General features: G+C 39.0%; 1 protein-coding gene across 1 annotated transcript in view; it reads right to left on the bottom strand.

The window, feature by feature from the left end:
• Positions 1-742: 742 nt before the first annotated feature.
• Positions 743-17,773, bottom strand: part of EPB41L5 (erythrocyte membrane protein band 4.1 like 5) — a 109,147-nt gene continuing 92,116 nt past the window's right edge. Inside the window, exons 20-25 of the mRNA XM_069461144.1 lie at positions 16,083-16,144; positions 9,960-10,050; positions 8,295-8,369; positions 5,924-5,965; positions 5,441-5,571; positions 743-840 (exon numbers count right to left, since the gene is read on the bottom strand). Of these exons, the coding sequence (XP_069317245.1) occupies positions 774-840; positions 5,441-5,571; positions 5,924-5,965; positions 8,295-8,369; positions 9,960-10,050; positions 16,083-16,144 (468 nt within the window). The 3' untranslated portion in view covers positions 743-773. The remainder of the gene's footprint in view (positions 841-5,440; positions 5,572-5,923; positions 5,966-8,294; positions 8,370-9,959; positions 10,051-16,082; positions 16,145-17,773) is intronic.

Raw genomic sequence — 17,773 nt, 5'->3', positions numbered from 1 at the left:
CTCTTGAACAGTAATCCACCCCCTTCCAGACCAAAGAGTTACACACTAGGTGCCCGGCGCACACGTCAGTGCTTCCTGTGGAAAGGAGGCTGAAATAACAAAATCACAGGCAACTGATTTCTATGTAGTTCTTCTCAAGGTTTATCTTGATATAAATTTGGAAGATAGCCAGTCTAGTAAGAAATCAAAAGTGTGGGAGACATTTAAAAACCCTCTGTATTCTAAACTTCTCTTTAGTACTACAATAACTGTAAAAAAGCTGGCCCTAAATGTGCCTACAGTGTCCATATTAATTTCCTAAATTCCTGATTTCCAGGTAATGTAAGTGCAACTCCTGTAACAGGCACTCAGATCAAGGATGCTCACCCCGACGCTAGAGAGAGAAACAGCACTACAAAAGCCGCTGGCCACCGGAGGCGGCTTGTTATGAACTTGTTAGGAACAATTACAACCACTAGGTGGAGCCAACGGTTTGAAGGAAATCTGAGGGAAAGGCATTCCCTTGTTTCAGGAATTTGCAACTTTAATAAAATTACAGAAAGTTAAAGACCCGATACCCTAATTTGGGAAGATATGCAATGTGATTAAACTCTTCCAGTTGGACGGAAAATGCAGCTTTTTTTTTCATGGAGTTTAAGTCAAATCTAGGCAGAGCTTTTTCACCTATAAGTAAAGGACAAGCTCCTGAATCCAACACATTCCAGCTGAATCGGATCCCAGGACGGACTGCTGGAGAGCGCTGGGCATTCCAGTTACAGGTGGGGAGGGCAGCCCTACAGCTCCGTTGTCAGTAAACACTTCTGCTTCAAGGCGGCTTCTTCGGCCAACGTGGGAACAGAGCTGAAAGGAAGAGAGAATGGGTTACTCAATGGAACCATTTGGGCGCGGGGAGGACATTTATGTGTCCACTAGTGCCACATGGAGCATGCTGAGAGTAGATCACAGACCTCTGAATATGCTCTAACACCTAACCGGCAATGAGGTATTCCACAGAAGGGAATTTTCTAGATAACTGATGCTTATTTCATTTTGAAATAAAATGTAAAGCTAGTACAATTTCCCCTACTTCCTTGAATAAAATATGCCAAACACATATTTAACCATTTCTTAATGAGTCGGGGTTAGCATGAACATCCATACTGTCCTGATCACAAGAGCAACACGCTCAGGAGATAACCAGGGGAAGCAGCTGCTCCACGCTTTAGTCAGTCTCAGACGGCTGTGTCTGAGCTCCTACACCGGTTTCTCTGCCTTGCCAGAGCTCTGTGAAAAATAAAAAGACAAGGGCTCTGCATGAAGGTCTACAAGTCTTTGCTGTAGGTGGACGGAATGAGCTTAGATGCAGGGAGGTAATGACATCTGATGTGGTTTCATAAAAACTTAAAACAGTATCAGAGGAACAAAGGAAGTGATTTAACATGTCAGAAGATTTATGACTGAAATAGCAGTCACCTGCACCGCCACTCTCCATTCCTACTGCATAGAGGCAGACACTTTCAACTGTTTTTTCTGGTATTTCCTTCATTCTTTTGTCCCTGGAATTTGTTAGAAATTCACATTCTTAGGCTGTACTCCGGACGTACTAAATCAGACTCCAAGGGGAGGGTCCAGCAGCCAGTGTTTTAACAAACCTCCCTCCAGAGATTCTGCCTCGCAAGCAGCAAAGGTTGTAACTGTTCTGAGTGATGTGTTTACACTATGACTTCCCACTGTGGACCATGAAGGCTTAACTTTCTTCCATCCCCTGACCAGATCTGCAATCCTGCCTTCTTATCGCTGGTAATTATGTAAATATTTTCACAACTATCAGTGTATTGTATTTCTTGTTTTGTGCAATTTTTATTGTCTCTGAACTGAATAATTTTCAGGGAAAATTTCTGTTTCCCTTTTTGTTGTTGTTGTGACTGCTTACTACTCAGTTTTCTATACTTTCTATACTCTAATCTCTAACTTCTCAGGTAGAACTATGGATCATTTCTCAGTACATTCAGATATGTCATATAATAAAAAAAATTCAGAAGCGGGAGCACATGTTTGTTTTTTCTTGGCAAAATCCTTCCTGGAATTCTAAATCCTCCTTTCCAAATATGTACGGGATCCTTTCTAGACCTCTTGGGCAGCTGCCATCTTGGAACTTCCCTGTGCTTTCCTCCAGGTACTTCCTGCACCTGTTTGCTGGGTCCCAAGACTTTCTCTTTTTTGGATAATCATCTTGTTTTGATGGAATACATCTTCCAGTAGCTTCCTGAGGAAGGCTGGAGTATATATTTTAGAGAAACCATTATGTCTAAAAACATATTTTAATCTCACGCTTCACTGATAATTTATCTGGATATAAACTAGGTGAAAAATTATTGCCTTCTAGAACTGGGAAGGCACTGATCCATTATCTTCTAGCTTTCAGGGAAGCCTACTGCCATTCTGATGAGCAATTCTTTGTGTGTGCTCGTTTCCCCTTGCTGGAGCCGTACATCCTCTCTTAACTTTGATCTTAAGTTTCATGATGTTCCGTAGTGTGGTCTATCTTCGTTCTCTGTGCAAGGTAATTGCTCTGCAGGTCCTTTTAATCTAAAAACTCAAGTCTTTCTGTTCCAAAACTCTTGATTCCTTTCTTTGACAATTTCCTCCTTCCATTGACTCTGTTCTTTCTGGATCTCCTATGATTCACATATTAGACTTCTTAGACCAATCCTCCAAATTTCTTACCTTTTCTCTCCCGGTTTTTATCTTTTTGTTTTACTTTTTGGGAGACTGCCTCAATCTTATCTTCCACACATTCTTTGGATTTTATTTTTAACATCACTAATAATTTCCAAAGTTTCCTGTTATTATGGCATGGATGCAATATCTTCTAAATTTAGATACTATCATTTTGTGAAGTTTTCTTTTATTATTCACATTGCCTTTATTTTCTCCCTATTTATCAGTTTACCTGTTTTGGTCTTTTCTCACACATCTGATAATCTTTGGCCCTCTTCATATTTAAGAGAAAAGCTCTGGAATGTGTTTGGAAGCTGCATATGGGCAAAACTCATCAAATAATGGGCCCTTGGGTAATTATTTGGCATTTCCTCGCAATTTCATCAGGGTACCCACAAGTGTTAGTATCTGCAGGTCTTTTCTATTTGTTGGTTGGTTTCTCTGGAGAATAAACCTCTTACTTTCTTACCTTAGGCATTTATACTTGGCCAACAGCATTCAGGAAGCTGAGAAAAGAAGGAAGATGGGAAAGCTCGCCCTTCAGCGTGTGGACTTTGACTCAGCATTCCTGTTCTCGGTTCGGAACCTTACTGAAAATGGAAAGTCCCAGATCCAGAGCATCTCTAGCCAAGCTCCTCCAGAGGAAAACTTCAGAATTATGCAAGCATAAGCAGGGGTGGGGAGACGGCAAATGGCTGAAATGGGCATAAGTACTTTCAACTAATCCTCGTATGCTCAGCCCTGCCTTGGACCCTATCTTGGCAAATATCTGGGACCTTCAATTCCTTAGCCTTTTCAGGGTCCTGCAGTGTGAACTGGCTTGCTTCTCATTTTCTCAGTGTCCACTCCCTCTCCTATTCAGGCTTTGATTTGAGTTTACTCCATTCTGCTAAATTGGTTACCGCTTACATGATTTAGCTGCTTCTAAAACTTGTTGAGGTCTCTCAATTGCTGTTGTCTCCTCTCCTATTCTTTGTTCTTGTGATTTTTATGCCTTTGAAATAAAATACCACATAGAGAACACTCCAAAGTAAATCTGAATCTGTGGAGATGAGACCCAGTCATCATTTTTAAAAAGTACACAGCATCCACACATTAAAGTGTGCACATCATGACTTGACAGCTCGATGGCCTTTTGCAAATTGCACACATTTCTATAATCAGCATGCAGAACGTGAAGCAGAATATCAAACAGAAAAGCCTCATTTTGGCTCCCTTCTAGTCACTAACCACCTCAAGGGTAATCATTATAGTTATGCTTCTTTCAGAACTTGATTTTGCTTACTTTTATTACAGTGGGGAGACTCTAAGATGCCTCCCAAAGATCCCCACTTCCAGGTGCTCACACTCTTATGTAGTCTCTTCCCCTTGAGTGTGGGCAGGCCCTGTTTCTGGCTTTAACCAGTATAATATAGCAAAGGTAAAAGGATGTCATTTCTATGATTAGACTATACAAGACGTGACTTCCATCCTGCTAGCAGACTCTATTGCTTTCTGGGTTTGTGTGCTTGAATGTAGTGAGCAATGACATTGCAGAGGCCCACACGGCAAGGACTGAGGGTGGCCTCTTGCTGGATCAGCAGCTAGGAAATGAGGCCCTCAGTCTAACAGCTCTTCAGAACCTGAGTCCTATCAACAGCCATGACTGGAGACCCTTTTCTGATTGAGCTTTCAGATGAGATCCTGGCCTTGGCCAATATCTGATTGTAGCCTGTGAGAGACCCTGAAGCAGAGGACCCAGCTCAGCCGTGTCCACACACCTGACCCACAGGAAATGGAATTATAAATGTGTGTCAAGTTGCTAAATTTGTGGTAATCAGTTACACAGAAATAGATAACACAATTATGTTTCTGTGATTCATCTATAGTGTTATACTGTAGCTGCAGTTCATTAATTTTCACCACTGTATTCTAGTATTTATCTAGTTGACTGCTAATGGCCATTTGGCAAGTTTTCAGTTTGGACTATTATGAATACAGCTGCTGTAAACATTCTTGTACATGTCTTTTGATGGACATACAAGTATATTCATATCTCCATTGGAAATGTACATAAAATAGAATCACTGAGTCACTGGATATGTTTAGCTTTAGTAGACAATTGCTAAACCTATCAAACCTATTTCTTTTTCTTTTTTTTGGAGAGAAGGTCTCACTTTGTTGCCCAGGCATGAGTGCAGTGGTATGATCATAGCTCACTGCAGGCTCAAACTCCTGGGCTCAGGTGATCTTCCTGCCTCAGCCTCCCGAGCAGCTGGGACTATAGGCACATACCACCACACCCAGCTAATTTTTCTATTTTTTGTAGAGACGGGGTCTTGCCATGTGGTTATTCCAATCTACAGAGTTCCAGTTGCCCTATGTCTTCATAAACCCTTGATATTATGTTGTTTTCATTTTAGCCATTCTGGTGGTATGTAGCAGTGTCACACAGTGGTTTGAATTTGCAGTCCCCAATGACTAGGCAAGTTGCACACCGTCTCGAATGCTTATTGGCCATTTGGATAGATCTTGCTTTGAGTTGCCTATTCAAGTCTTTTGCCCATTTTTCTATTGAGCTGTCTTTATCTTATTGATTTGGAGGAGCTCTTTATTCAGGATAGGAGTCCTCTGTCATACAGAGAGAGGGACAGAGGGAGAGACATTATTTAAAGGTATTGCTGCTTCAAATATAATAAATTTTATTATTTTTCCTTCTAATAGATGCTTAAGAATTGCAACTGAGAAATAATTTTCTCACCTGGTCACAGCATCTACCAAGAATGGCGCTGGGGAAGAGATCAGCGAGATCCCATCTTTGTTACCACGTCCCTCCTTCCCCGCCAGGAGCGTTTCACATCCTGCAAGTCCATTAGAAATGGCTCCACTCTGCTGCGGGAGATACACAACACGTCTGCATACAGGGGTAGCAACACCCACCCAGTCAAACTGCAGCTCCAAATCAAGCTTCACTAATGACTATGGCAATAAGGAAGATGATTCTGATGACCACAGTGATTTTGTTTTTTTAACCATCCCTCACCTCAGATTTTCATTTTTGTCAGCAACCTTAAGCATTTACAAACAGAAAGGTTAAGCCACTAGTTTGAACCCTTTAAGTTCAGTTAACAGAATTCTGATAACGACCTGTGTGTGTGTAAGGAAAAACAAGAACCTGATGATCCCTTTAGGCTTTACTGTGAGAGGGTAACCAGAAGAAAAATCACAAATGTCATGAACTTACTGGAACAATCCACCGAGGTGTAATCATGGATGTTGAAGACACCTAAAATAAATTTTATATACATAATTACTTTTAGGAAAGACTGACTTATTTTCATAATTATACTCCTAACACTTTCTTTTATTATGAAATGCATTGTGGTGGGGTAGGGGGCGGTAATTCTTAATGGGCCTCCTTGAGTTGACATGGACTTCTGAATCCAAGACCCTTCTCTACAACACAGATGCTCCGATGCTATACCTCAGCAAAGAAACTGCCATAATTTTGAGAATCTCTTTAACCTAAAAATTTACTACTCAAGAATGCTATTACTACTTTCAGTTCATTTAACAGGACTTCACCCCACTCCACACCCAGTATTCAGTTTAATGTTTTATTTTCTGAAATTTCAGTTAATTACAAATAATCATAGCCTTCTTGGTAGCATCCTGAACAATGGATTGTGACTAATCCAAATGAATACCACAAAGAAAATACACAGGAAAAAAAATCTGTTTATACACAGGTCATTCTCTAATTATTATGTATGTATAAGCAGCAATGAAAACACTCCTACTGGCCCTGATTCACAGGGCCTTTGTTACACTCTTTTTTTTTTTTTTTTTTTTGAGACAAGGTCTCATTCCGTTGCCTAGGCTACAGTGCAGTGGCATCATCATAGCTCAATGCAACCTCAGACTCCTGGACTCAAGTGATCCTCCTGCCTAAGCCTCCTGAGTAGCTGGGACTACAGGCATGCACCACCATGCCCAGCTAATTTTTCTATAATTTGTAGAGGCAGGGTCTTGCTATGTTGCTCAGGCTGGTGTTGAACTCCTGGCCTCAGGTGATCCTCCTGCCATGTCCTCCCAAAGTGCTAGGATTACAGGCTTGAGACACGGCACCCAGCCTACACTCTTCTTTAACATTTAGTTTTCTAGATCTTACTTCTATATGTAGAATTATAATCTAATGAAACCCACCCATTTTATGATAACTTAGATTAGTCCTTGCACTAGGGATGTTAGATCCTGATAAGAAAAAAATCAACAGAAGTATATGTCTTAATAAAATAAGTTAGATAACCACCAAAAGAAAAAAATTACATAGTATGATTTTCCTACCCATATTTTCTAAATGCACGTTAACAGTAGGAAATAAAAGAGAGACAGAAAAAGAATGGTAAATAGTAATCAAAAAATGGTTTGACAGACTTTTCCAGACTTGTGGTTAAATTCTTATCCTTTGGTAAGGTCTTTTTGTTTCTTGATCTAAGCTGGTAGTTCCCAAAAGGAGGTTCCTAGACCACATCTGCATCATCTGGGCACATGTCAGAAATGCAACTTTCAAGCCTCACCCAAGACATACCAGATTAGCAAAGTGGAGGTGGGGCCCACCAATCTGTGCTTTAATAGACTCTCCAGGTGATTCCAATATACACCCAAATTTGAGACCTAAGCAAACAGCCAGCAACCACCGAAAGTACCACTGGTATTTCCAAGCCTTCAGGAAGGCATCTATTAGTAGTTCCTACAGCAATTCTTGTCATATTACTCACAAGGCATTAAATTAGTTATTTGTGTATCTCTCACCCCAACTAGACTGTAAGTCCCTGGAGGGAAGAAACTGTTTCTTATTTGTATCATGGTCACAGTACAGTCAGCCCTCTGTATCCATGGGTTCTGCATCCGTGGATTCAACCAACCAAGAATTGAAAATCTTTGGTGGGGCGGGGGGAGGAAGAGACAGTTGTCTGTACTGAACATGTACAGACTTTTTCTTGCCATTATTCCCAAAACAATACAGTATGACAACTATTTACATGGTATTTACATTGTATTAGGTATTATAAGTAATCTAGAAATGATTTAAAGTATACAGAGGATGTGTGCAGGTTATATGCTAATTCTGCACCATTTTATGTAAGAGACTTAAGCATCCGTGGATTTTCTATCTGAAAGGGGCCTTGGAACCAATTTTCCATGGATACTGAGGGACAACTGTGTTTATCACAACATCTTCTGGACTGTAATAATGATTGATATGTTTAATGCCAATCATTCTTATGCTCTCACGTTTCTGTAAAACTTTTTTAAACATCAAATATATCCTTATTGTTTCAAGAAGCTGATTTATCCCTATGTTCTCTCATGTTATTTAATATGGTGTTGAATTACAAATAGGCTTACAGTGACAAGTGATTTCTATACAGTGACACAAAGTGGTAAAATTTTAGTACAGAAAGAGAATGCTAAGTGGGTTACTGAAATATAAAACTCTTATTAAACGAAAAGTTTAACTAAATTGTTAAAAAGTCAAAAATTGAAATCCAGCAGGAACATTTTTCAAAACAGAAATTCCTTTCCATCTTACTGCTTTAAAGTGTATTTACCTGAGGTGTGACTGTGTGGTCAATTAGATTCTCAGTTAGAGATGCGAGCAAAGCATCCAATTCATCTGTAGCTTCCTATGGAAGACAAGGAACCTAGAGTTGTCAAATGACTCAATTATCAGACTAAGTTTTCTCCATATCCTCTCAATTTATAATTCTGACCCATGACTGGTTAGTGTTAATCCTTTCAACACACAAGAACATTCATGAGTCATGGTTATTAATGACTCCACTTCTGCACAGAGAGGGAGCTAGACTACAATTGGGACTTAAGCTGAAATGCTATGTAAATTTTCAAATAGCTATTCCTTCTGGTGAGACAAAACTTGGCTGGGGTTAAGACTGTTCTGCCTCTTCACTTTTAGACTAGATGAGAATGGTAAAAGGTTCAGTACAGGAGACAGTGAATAAAGGAGATGTCTAAATCTTTTTTATTATGTGCTATGCCCTAGGTTCTTATTTCTCTTATTGCCAGATTGGAATTTTATCTTTTATTGTTTTAAAACTCCACCCCCCGCTGCCCCCACTGCAGTACGGAATTGTGTCCTCCACAAGCTACTTCAAATAACAATTAAACAAAAAGCATTAATTAACATTTATGGGGAAGAGTTCATATTTTATTGTTTTGCAAACAGTGAAGCACCCATATGTCTAGATAAAGAAGCATTTGGAATTTAGACATCTCTGTTCTAAAAACCTCCCAGGTTCCAATTAATGATTTTCAATCACTAATGTCAAGATGTCAATTTATCTTTTTAGAATTTTAATTTGTGGAAAATAAACTGCTGATAGAAGATATTTAGATTAGGTTTTTTCCTTTAAGCCCCAAAGATTGGAAGATTATACACCTAACTATACACTGTCATCGGGTAGTGAGAATATAACTAATTTCTAATTTTTCCTTTTGTGGATTATTTGGTAAATTTCTACAATAAATGTACATTATGCAACAAAAGAGCAAAATGGTTTAAGTGTTCATTTCAAAGGACAATTTTTAATTTAATGTGCAAATTAAAACATTCATGGACAATGAACTGGATTTCTATGATTTCTGAATTGGTAAGGATTTGGCTAGTGGATAGAGGAAAGGGAGAAGTTGGGATGAGCTGGTTATGTAGCAACACAATTAATGCTAGGTCCTTGTTCTTTCAAAAAGTTCATTTGAGTCAACAAATATTTATTTAATACTTGTTACGTGCCAGGTACTGTCTGAGACACTAGGGATTCAGCAATGAATAAAACAGGTCAAGTCTCTGATACAGCTTACATTCTCTAGAGTAAATCAGACTAGAAATTTCAACAAAAACACTTAAGTGTTACAGATATAGCCTTAAGTCTTTAATCTTATAAGCACTTAAAAAGTGCCTGTTTGCATTTAACATTATATCTTCTTAAAAGGAAAAATTAGTGGAAGCATAGCCAGCATCCAAGACCACCCCAAAAACAAAAATACAAATGAACAACACAAAAACTGGAGCAGAAACCCTGAGATTCTCTTGTGAGGGATGTGGCAATAGGATTTTCCCTAGAGAACTGCAGTCAATGCTTTTCTCACAGCTTAAGTCTCAGTGTCAATCCGAAATCACGATGTCCCTGGTTATACTACGGGATTCAAGATTGTCTTTGGCAAAGATATTAAGAAGTAGGGGAAAAAAGTATTCTTACCTTTAGAACAGAACCACTGTCTGCAGATGTGGTATGTGTCAGGGCAAGAGACTCTCTGGAGAGGGGCACATTATTCTCACTTAACACAGCACTGGGAAGACAAAAAGACAAATTCATATCATGGAGGATCTCCACAGGTTCAGGCAGTATTTTCAAAGAAAGGGCTTAGGGAGGCAGCATACAAATTCATGTGGGGGAAGAAGAAATTACAGCTGGTGAAGAACACGACAGGAGCCAGCGCTGCACTCATGTGCCTGTGTGAAACCCTTTTTTATCCACAGAGAAAAGCTTTCAAATCCATGTCAAACTCATTTCCAGATGCATCAAAATGGTAGACTACCTTGCTTCCCTCCTAAAATCTCACTAAAATGACAAAAAAGATTTATCTTTAACAAAACAAAAATTTCATAACACCTAAAACCACTACAGGGTGCCAGTGGTAGTTCAGAAACTTTAAGTAAATCCTGAAAGAGACACAGTAGAAGAGGATGGTTTCAAGATTATGGACAGATTAATTGTTGCAGTCCTCCCCAACAGCATCAAATCCAGAGAAATTATATAAAAGATGGAAAGACAGACAAAACAGATCAACAGATACATATATTTTTAAAGCTGTTATACAATACATGAACAAGAAAGCTTTGTGGACCAGAAATTATACAGAATACCTGAGATATGGGAGAATAGTCAGGAAACCATCAGGAGAAGCCACTGTCTAAGGACACAGGCTGGAGAGCTCTGCTGTAGAAGGCAGAAGCAATATTCATGGTGTCCCAGATATTGCAACAGGACTAGCCAGGTGAGAAGATGCCACAGCATCTGTAAGCCTGGCTGTAGTGACAAGGATGTCTAACTTCAGACAGGAGTAATGAGAATAGGGGCAGTCCTACAGATGGCTTCAACATCAGGGGGAAAACCCACAGCCAAAAGACCATCATCCACCAAGATATCACATCCAGCAGGAAACCTCAGCCCTCCCGTATCACTGAAAAGTGTGCAAGTGATATAGCAGTTCCTGAAGAATCCTAGTAGAAGATGGAGAAAAAACCCTAGATTGGAAAAGTGACATAATCAGTGAAGTGGAAGGTAGTACTGTTTGCATTCATAACACTGAGGTAAACAGAGGCAAAGAGATGAAAAATAAGAACAGTTATGAGACACAGAGAAGTGATTAAGATGTTCCAACCAATGGATACTGAATATTGAGAAAGATAATGCCTTATGATTCTCCAAAACTGAAAAAAGACATAGGTATTCAGATTGAAAGCCCACCTTGAATACGAACAAGAATAAAAATAAACCTATATGCAGATATAATGAAAATGCAGAACATCAAGAATAAGTACTGGCCGGGCGCGGTGGCTCACGCCTGTAATCCTAGCACTCTGGGAGGCCGAGGCGGGTGGATCGCTCGAGGTCAGGAGTTCGAAACCAGCCTGAGCAAGAGCGAGACCCCGTCTCTACTAAAAATAGAAAGACATTATACGGACAACTAAAAATCTATATAGAAAAAATTAGCTGGGCATAGTGGCGCATGCCTGTAGTCCCAGCTACTCGGGAGGCTGAGGCAGTAGGATCGCTTAAGCCGAGAAGTCTGAGGTTGCTGTGAGCTAAGCTGACGCCACGGCACTCACTCTAGCCTGGGCAACAAAGTGAGACTCTGTCTCAACAAAAAAAAAAAAAAAAAAAAAAGAATAAGTACTGAAATCTAAAAGTTACCAGAGAAGAAAAAAAATAGTTTTGTGTTTCCAAAAGAACAGCTCAGAGGAAAGAAGTAGACACAGAAGAGTGAGCATTAAAAGTAGTGCAGTATGTTTTAGAATGACTTCTCCCAATCCTTCAAAAAAAGATTAATCCTATCTAGTTTACATTGCTGCAAAACATGGAAAGCAATAGACTAGAATCTTCTTATCTATTCTGCAAAGCATGTGTCATGACCCAGCATTCTACTCAACGCCCCAAACAATCAACAAACACATGGGTATATAAGGAGGAATATACACAAAGTTAGCTTGGAACAAATATTTGTACATTAATTAAAAAAAATGAATAAATTGTGGCAGACTCATGTAATAGCAGCTGAAATGAAGGAAACAAGGATAATTTTTAAAAATTCAGATATGTAAAAATCACAAAAAGTTCAGGAAAGATATATATAGTATGTTACTACTGATACAGAATTGAAAAACATGCAAAACAATATATTGTTCATAGATAAAAACATACACATTAAAAGTATTAAAAACATTCACATAGTTCTTTGTAAAGTTAAACATACACTTATATATGACTCTGAAATCCCACTCCTAGATATTTACCCAAGAAATATGAAAACATATGTCCACATAAAAACTTGTAAGAACATTGACAGGGTTTTTTTTCATAATCATCAAAAACTGGGAAAAACCCAAATGTTTTTCAACTGGTGAATGGTACAGTTGTGGTAAATCCATGCAATGGAATACTACTCAACAATAAAAAAGAATGAGCTATAAATACAAGAATGAATTTCAAATGCATTATTTCAGGTAAAAGAAGCCAGATTCAAAAACCTACATATGGCTAGGCATGGTGGCTCGTGCCCATAATTCCAGCACTTTGGGAGGCAGAGTGGGAAGTTCATTTGAGACCAGGAGTTTGAGATCAGCCTGGGAAACACAGCAAGATCCTGTCTCTAAAACTTTTTTTTAAAAAATTAGGTGTGGTGGTACACACCTGTAATCCTAGCTCCTTGGGAGGCTGAGGCAGGAGGATCACTTGAGCTCAGGAGTTCAAGGTTACAGGAAGATATGATCAGGCCCCTGCACTCAAGCCCGGGCAACAGAAGGAGACTCTGTCTCTAAAAATAAAAATAAATAAATAAATAAAAATTTTAAAAAGCTACATAAAAGGCCGGGCGTGGTGGCTCACGCCTGTAATCCTAGCACTCTGGGAGGCTGAGGCGGGCGGATCGTTTGAGCTCAGGAGTTCGAGACCAGCCTGAGCAAGAGTGAGACCCCGTCTCTACTAAAAAAAAAAAAAAAAAAAATGCAGAAAGAAATTAGCTGGACAACTAAAAATATATAGAAAAACTTAGCTGGGCATGGTGGCACATGCCTGTAATCCCAGCTACTCGGGAGGCTGAGGCAGGAGGATCACTTGAGCCTAGGAGTTTGAGTTTGCTGTGAGCCAGGCTGACGCCACAGCACTCTAGCCCAGGCAACAGAACACTGCTTATCCAAAAACAGAATAGTGTTTACCTGGGGCTAACATTAGGGCAAAGGTCAGGAAAATGAGGGAAGTTTGGGGAGTAATGGAACTGTTCTACACATTTGTCAAAACTCACAGAACTGCATTTTAAAAAGGGAAAATTTTACTGATTTAAGTTACAGTTGCCCCTCAGTATCTGGGTGATTGGTTCCAGGACCTTCATCAGATATGCAAATCCACAGATGCTCAACTCCTTTACCAGGGATATAAAATGGTGTAGTAGTCGCATGTAAGCCAAGCCTATACTCCCATATACTTTAAATGATCTCTCAATTACTTATAATACCTAATTACAATGCCTACATATCTATTCATGCATGTGGATTCAATGTGTTACTTAGTGGGTGGCAAGTTCAAGTTTTGCTTTTTGGAATCCTGTGCATTTTTTTCCAAGTATTTTCAGTCCACGGTTGAAAATCCATGGATGCAGAACCCATGGATAGAGGGCTGACTGTATATGTGATCAACCTGACTTTAAACATTGTGCATGAGAGCAGCAAGTGATGTCAGTTAAAATGGTAGGTAGAAACCTCCCTCCTGAGAAACACCAGAAACCCTGACAAAGTGATAAGAATCAACTTTATCAGATTTCTGGAAGATAGTCAAAGATTTACAGCAACCAATAAATACTTAACCGGAGGCCAATGAAACACAGTAGGAGAGCTTTGTGGTGCTTTAACTTATTCCTACCCTTCCTTGCTCCCTGGGGCAGTGGTTTTGAAGGCAGCAGCTCACATTCCTGGTGTTAGTACCTGTTCCCAAGAAACTGTTACTCTGTTTAGACCTGTCTGTCAATTCCCTAAAGGACAGACACAGGGACTTGCCTTTGTTTTGCCTAACTCAGAATTCTCTGAGATACGTTATTCCTTGAAAACACTGAAAGGTAAATGAATAAGCCACTAGCTGACAGGGACAAAAAATAACAGTGGGGAAAGCAATAAATATGCCAAAAACCTGGGAGGAAAAGAGGGAAAGTAAGATATTTTGGGGCGTCAGTGTGACGGGCAGAGGGGTTTAGAAAGCCAAGCAGGTGACAAGGGCAGGACTCTACCCAAAACAGACTGGAGGAGAGCACAGGCTTTCTCCTCTAGCTGATCTTGGGGATCAACTGGAAGCAGGAAACACAGGATAAGGTTGAACTATAAGCAGCTTGGTTTAGTGTGGAAGTAATTACCCCAACACAGTCAATCTGCAAAGACCTAGAAAGTTTCTGTTCTATTTTTTCTTTTACTTTTTCCTTTCTTTCTCTCTCTCTGTTTAGGCTCCAGTCATTTAAGGAAATCTCTGTCAAACCACTAGCTGAGCACTGAGTTAAAGGAACAGAGACATTAGGGACCACACATAACAAAATGGTTTCAAAAAGTTACTATATAAATGAGTAACTATAGTCCCACAACAAGCAACAAGAAATCCTAGGGAGGGGAAGAATCTGATATCCAGAAATGCATCATAAAATCAAAATGACCACTTTTCAAATTAAATGGCATGCGAAGAAACAAGAAAGTATGGCTCATGCACAGGAAAAAAAGAAATTAACAGAAACTATCCCTGAGAAAGCAGACACTGTACTTAGACAAAGACTTTAAGTCAACTGCCCTAAATATTCTCAAAAAGCTAAAGGAAACTATGGACAAAGAACTAACGGGAACCAAGAGAACAATGTGTCAAAAAATACAGAATATTAATAAGTGAGACAAAATTATAAAAAGGAATCAAATAAAAATTTTGGACCTAAAAAGTACAATAACTGTAATAACTTCTTTCAATTTTTAAATTAAAAATTCACTAGAGGATTTCAATAGCAGATTCAAGCAGACAGAAGAATCAGTGAATTTAAAGATAGATCAATTGAGATTATTCAGCAACAGGAGCAGAAAGAAAAAACAATGAAAAAAATGTCAAAGCCTGAGAAACTTATGGGACACAATCAAGCACATCAATATATGTACGCATTATGGGAGTCCTAGGTAGAGAGACAAAAGGGCAGAAAGACTGTTTGAATAAATAATAGCTGAAAACTCAACAAATCTGTTGAAAGACATGAATCTACACATCCAAGAAGCTCAATGAACTCCACACGATAAACTCAAAGAGATCTACACGAGACATATTAATTAAACTACTGAAAAACAAAGAGAGACTCTTGAAAGTTTCAAGAGAGAAGTGATTTATCATGTACAAGGGATCCTCATAGATAATAGCCAAATTTTCATCAGAAACTATGGAGACCAGAAGGCAGTGGAACGATACATTTAAAAGTACTAAAAGAAAAAATAAAACACCCTGTTGATTAAGAATTCTATATCCAGCAAAATTATTCTTCAAGAATGAAGGAGAAAGTAAGACATTCTCAGATAATCAAAAGCAGAGAAAGTTACAAGTAGATATGCCCTACATATAATGCCAAAGGGAGTCCTTCAAGCTGAAAGAAAAGAATACTATCCAGTAATTCAAAACCATATAAAGAAAAATAAACAACATGAGTGAGTAAAAGTAACTTGGCCGGAAGTGGTGGTTCATGCCTGTAATCCCAGCACTTTGGGAGGCCGAGTTAGGAGGATCACTTGAGCCCAGGAGTTCAAGACCAGCCTGGGCAACACGGTGAGACCCCAACTCTACAAAAAATTAGCTGGCATGGTGGTGTGCACCTATAGTCCCAGCTACTGGGGAGGCAGAGGCAGGAGGATCACCTGAGGGGAGGAGATGGAGGCTGCAGTGAGCTATGACTGCATCATCACACTCCAGCCTGGGCAACAGAATGAGATCCTGTCATTGGGGGAAAACAAAATACCTTCAAGACTGTGGATTTGAGGAAGAGGAAAAAAGACCCAAAAAGGTAGTAGATAAGGACATCAATTTAATTCAGAACTGTACCTGTTTGTGGCAGCATCCTGAACATTGGAGTTTTTATGACTCAAACTATCTTCTCTCGTAATCTAAGAAAATGAAACCACAGAACATTAAATCTTTGTTAAGGATACTAATGTAACAAGAAAATGTAATTACCTTATCTATGGAAATACCAGTAGTGCATCTAGTATATACAATCCTATCCCATACTTAAATTGATAATCCCAGACTCAACTTTAGTATGTTTGGTATACAAATACACACGTTCTTACTAGACAGCTCTCAATAATTTACTATTTTTTAAATGTACAGTTTGATGTATTTTTAAAACTATATACAGGTACATAATCAACATATGTAACATTTTCAGAGTCATATAAAAACCTGTCTCTTGTGTCTGCCTCTTTAGAGGAGCAGAATGTTTTTGAGACTCACCCATGTTATTGCATACATCACTAACTCATTCCTTTTCATTTGATGAGTCGCGTTCCACTGTATGGATATACCACAATATCCATTTATCCGTTTACCTTTTGATGGACACTTGGGTTGTTTTCAGTTTTTAGCTATTATGAATAAAGCTGCTAGGAAAATTCCTGTACTAATACCTGTGTGAACTAAATTTTTTATTTCTGCTGGGCAAATACCTAAGAGTGTAACTGCTGAGTCAGAGGCTGAGTGCATGTTTAATGCACTGCCCAGCTCTTTTCTAAAGCGCTTATACCACTTTACATCCTTACTAGCAATGCATGTGCACTGCAGGAGCTCCATCTTCACCAACACGACGACGGTCAGGCTTTAATTTTAGCTATTTCAGTGGACGGACCTTTCACCAGGAAGTATGATGTTACCTGCAGATTTTGTTCATAGTTGCCCTTTATCAGGCTGAAGAAGTTCCATTATATTCCCAGTATATAGAGAGCTTTTATCGTGAGTAAGTGTTGAACTTTAAAAGATGCTTTTTCCACATGAATTGAGATAATTTTATGTATTTTTTAATATGGTGAACTATACTGGCTTTTAAATGACAAACCAACATTTTTCCCTTTATTTCCCATAAATTCTACTTGGTCATGACATACAATCCTATTTGTAAATTGAGTATGATTTGATTATATTTTGTTAAGGACTTTTATGTCTATGTTCAAGAGGAGTATTGGTCTGTAGTTTCTTTCCTCGTAATTTTTTTCCTGGTTTTAGTGTTGGCATAACACTAGTCTCATAACTCTATTTTCTGAAAGAGTTTGTGTAGAACTGTTACTACTTCTTCCTTAAATGCTGGGTAGATTTCAACAATGAAGGCATCTAGTCCTGGATTTTTATTCATGTGGAAGTTTTCATGTTATAAAATCAAATTCCTTTAATTTAGGGCTATTCATGTTATTTCTCTATTCTTTGAGTCAAGAAAGAAAGATCCAAAGGTATAACTGAAATGTAAAGTAATGATGTCTTAGTCCATTCAGGCTGCTATAACAAAATACCATAAACTGGGTAGCCTATAAATAATAAATATTTATTCCTTACAGTTCTGGAGGCTGGGAAGTCCAAGATCAAGGTGCTGGCAGATTGTCTAGTGGGGGCCCTTTCCTCGTAGATGGTGCCTACCTGATGCATCCTCACATAGTGGAAGAAGCAAACAAGTTCCCTTGGGGCTCTTTTATAAAAGCACTAACGTTCATGAGGGCTGTGCCCCCATGATCTAACCACCTCCCAAA

Source organism: Eulemur rufifrons, chromosome 1 (genome assembly GCF_041146395.1).
Source record: "Eulemur rufifrons isolate Redbay chromosome 1, OSU_ERuf_1, whole genome shotgun sequence".
In the NCBI taxonomy this organism is placed as follows: Eukaryota; Metazoa; Chordata; class Mammalia; order Primates; family Lemuridae; genus Eulemur; species Eulemur rufifrons.
This window is presented reverse-complemented; position numbering and strand designations above follow the sequence as displayed.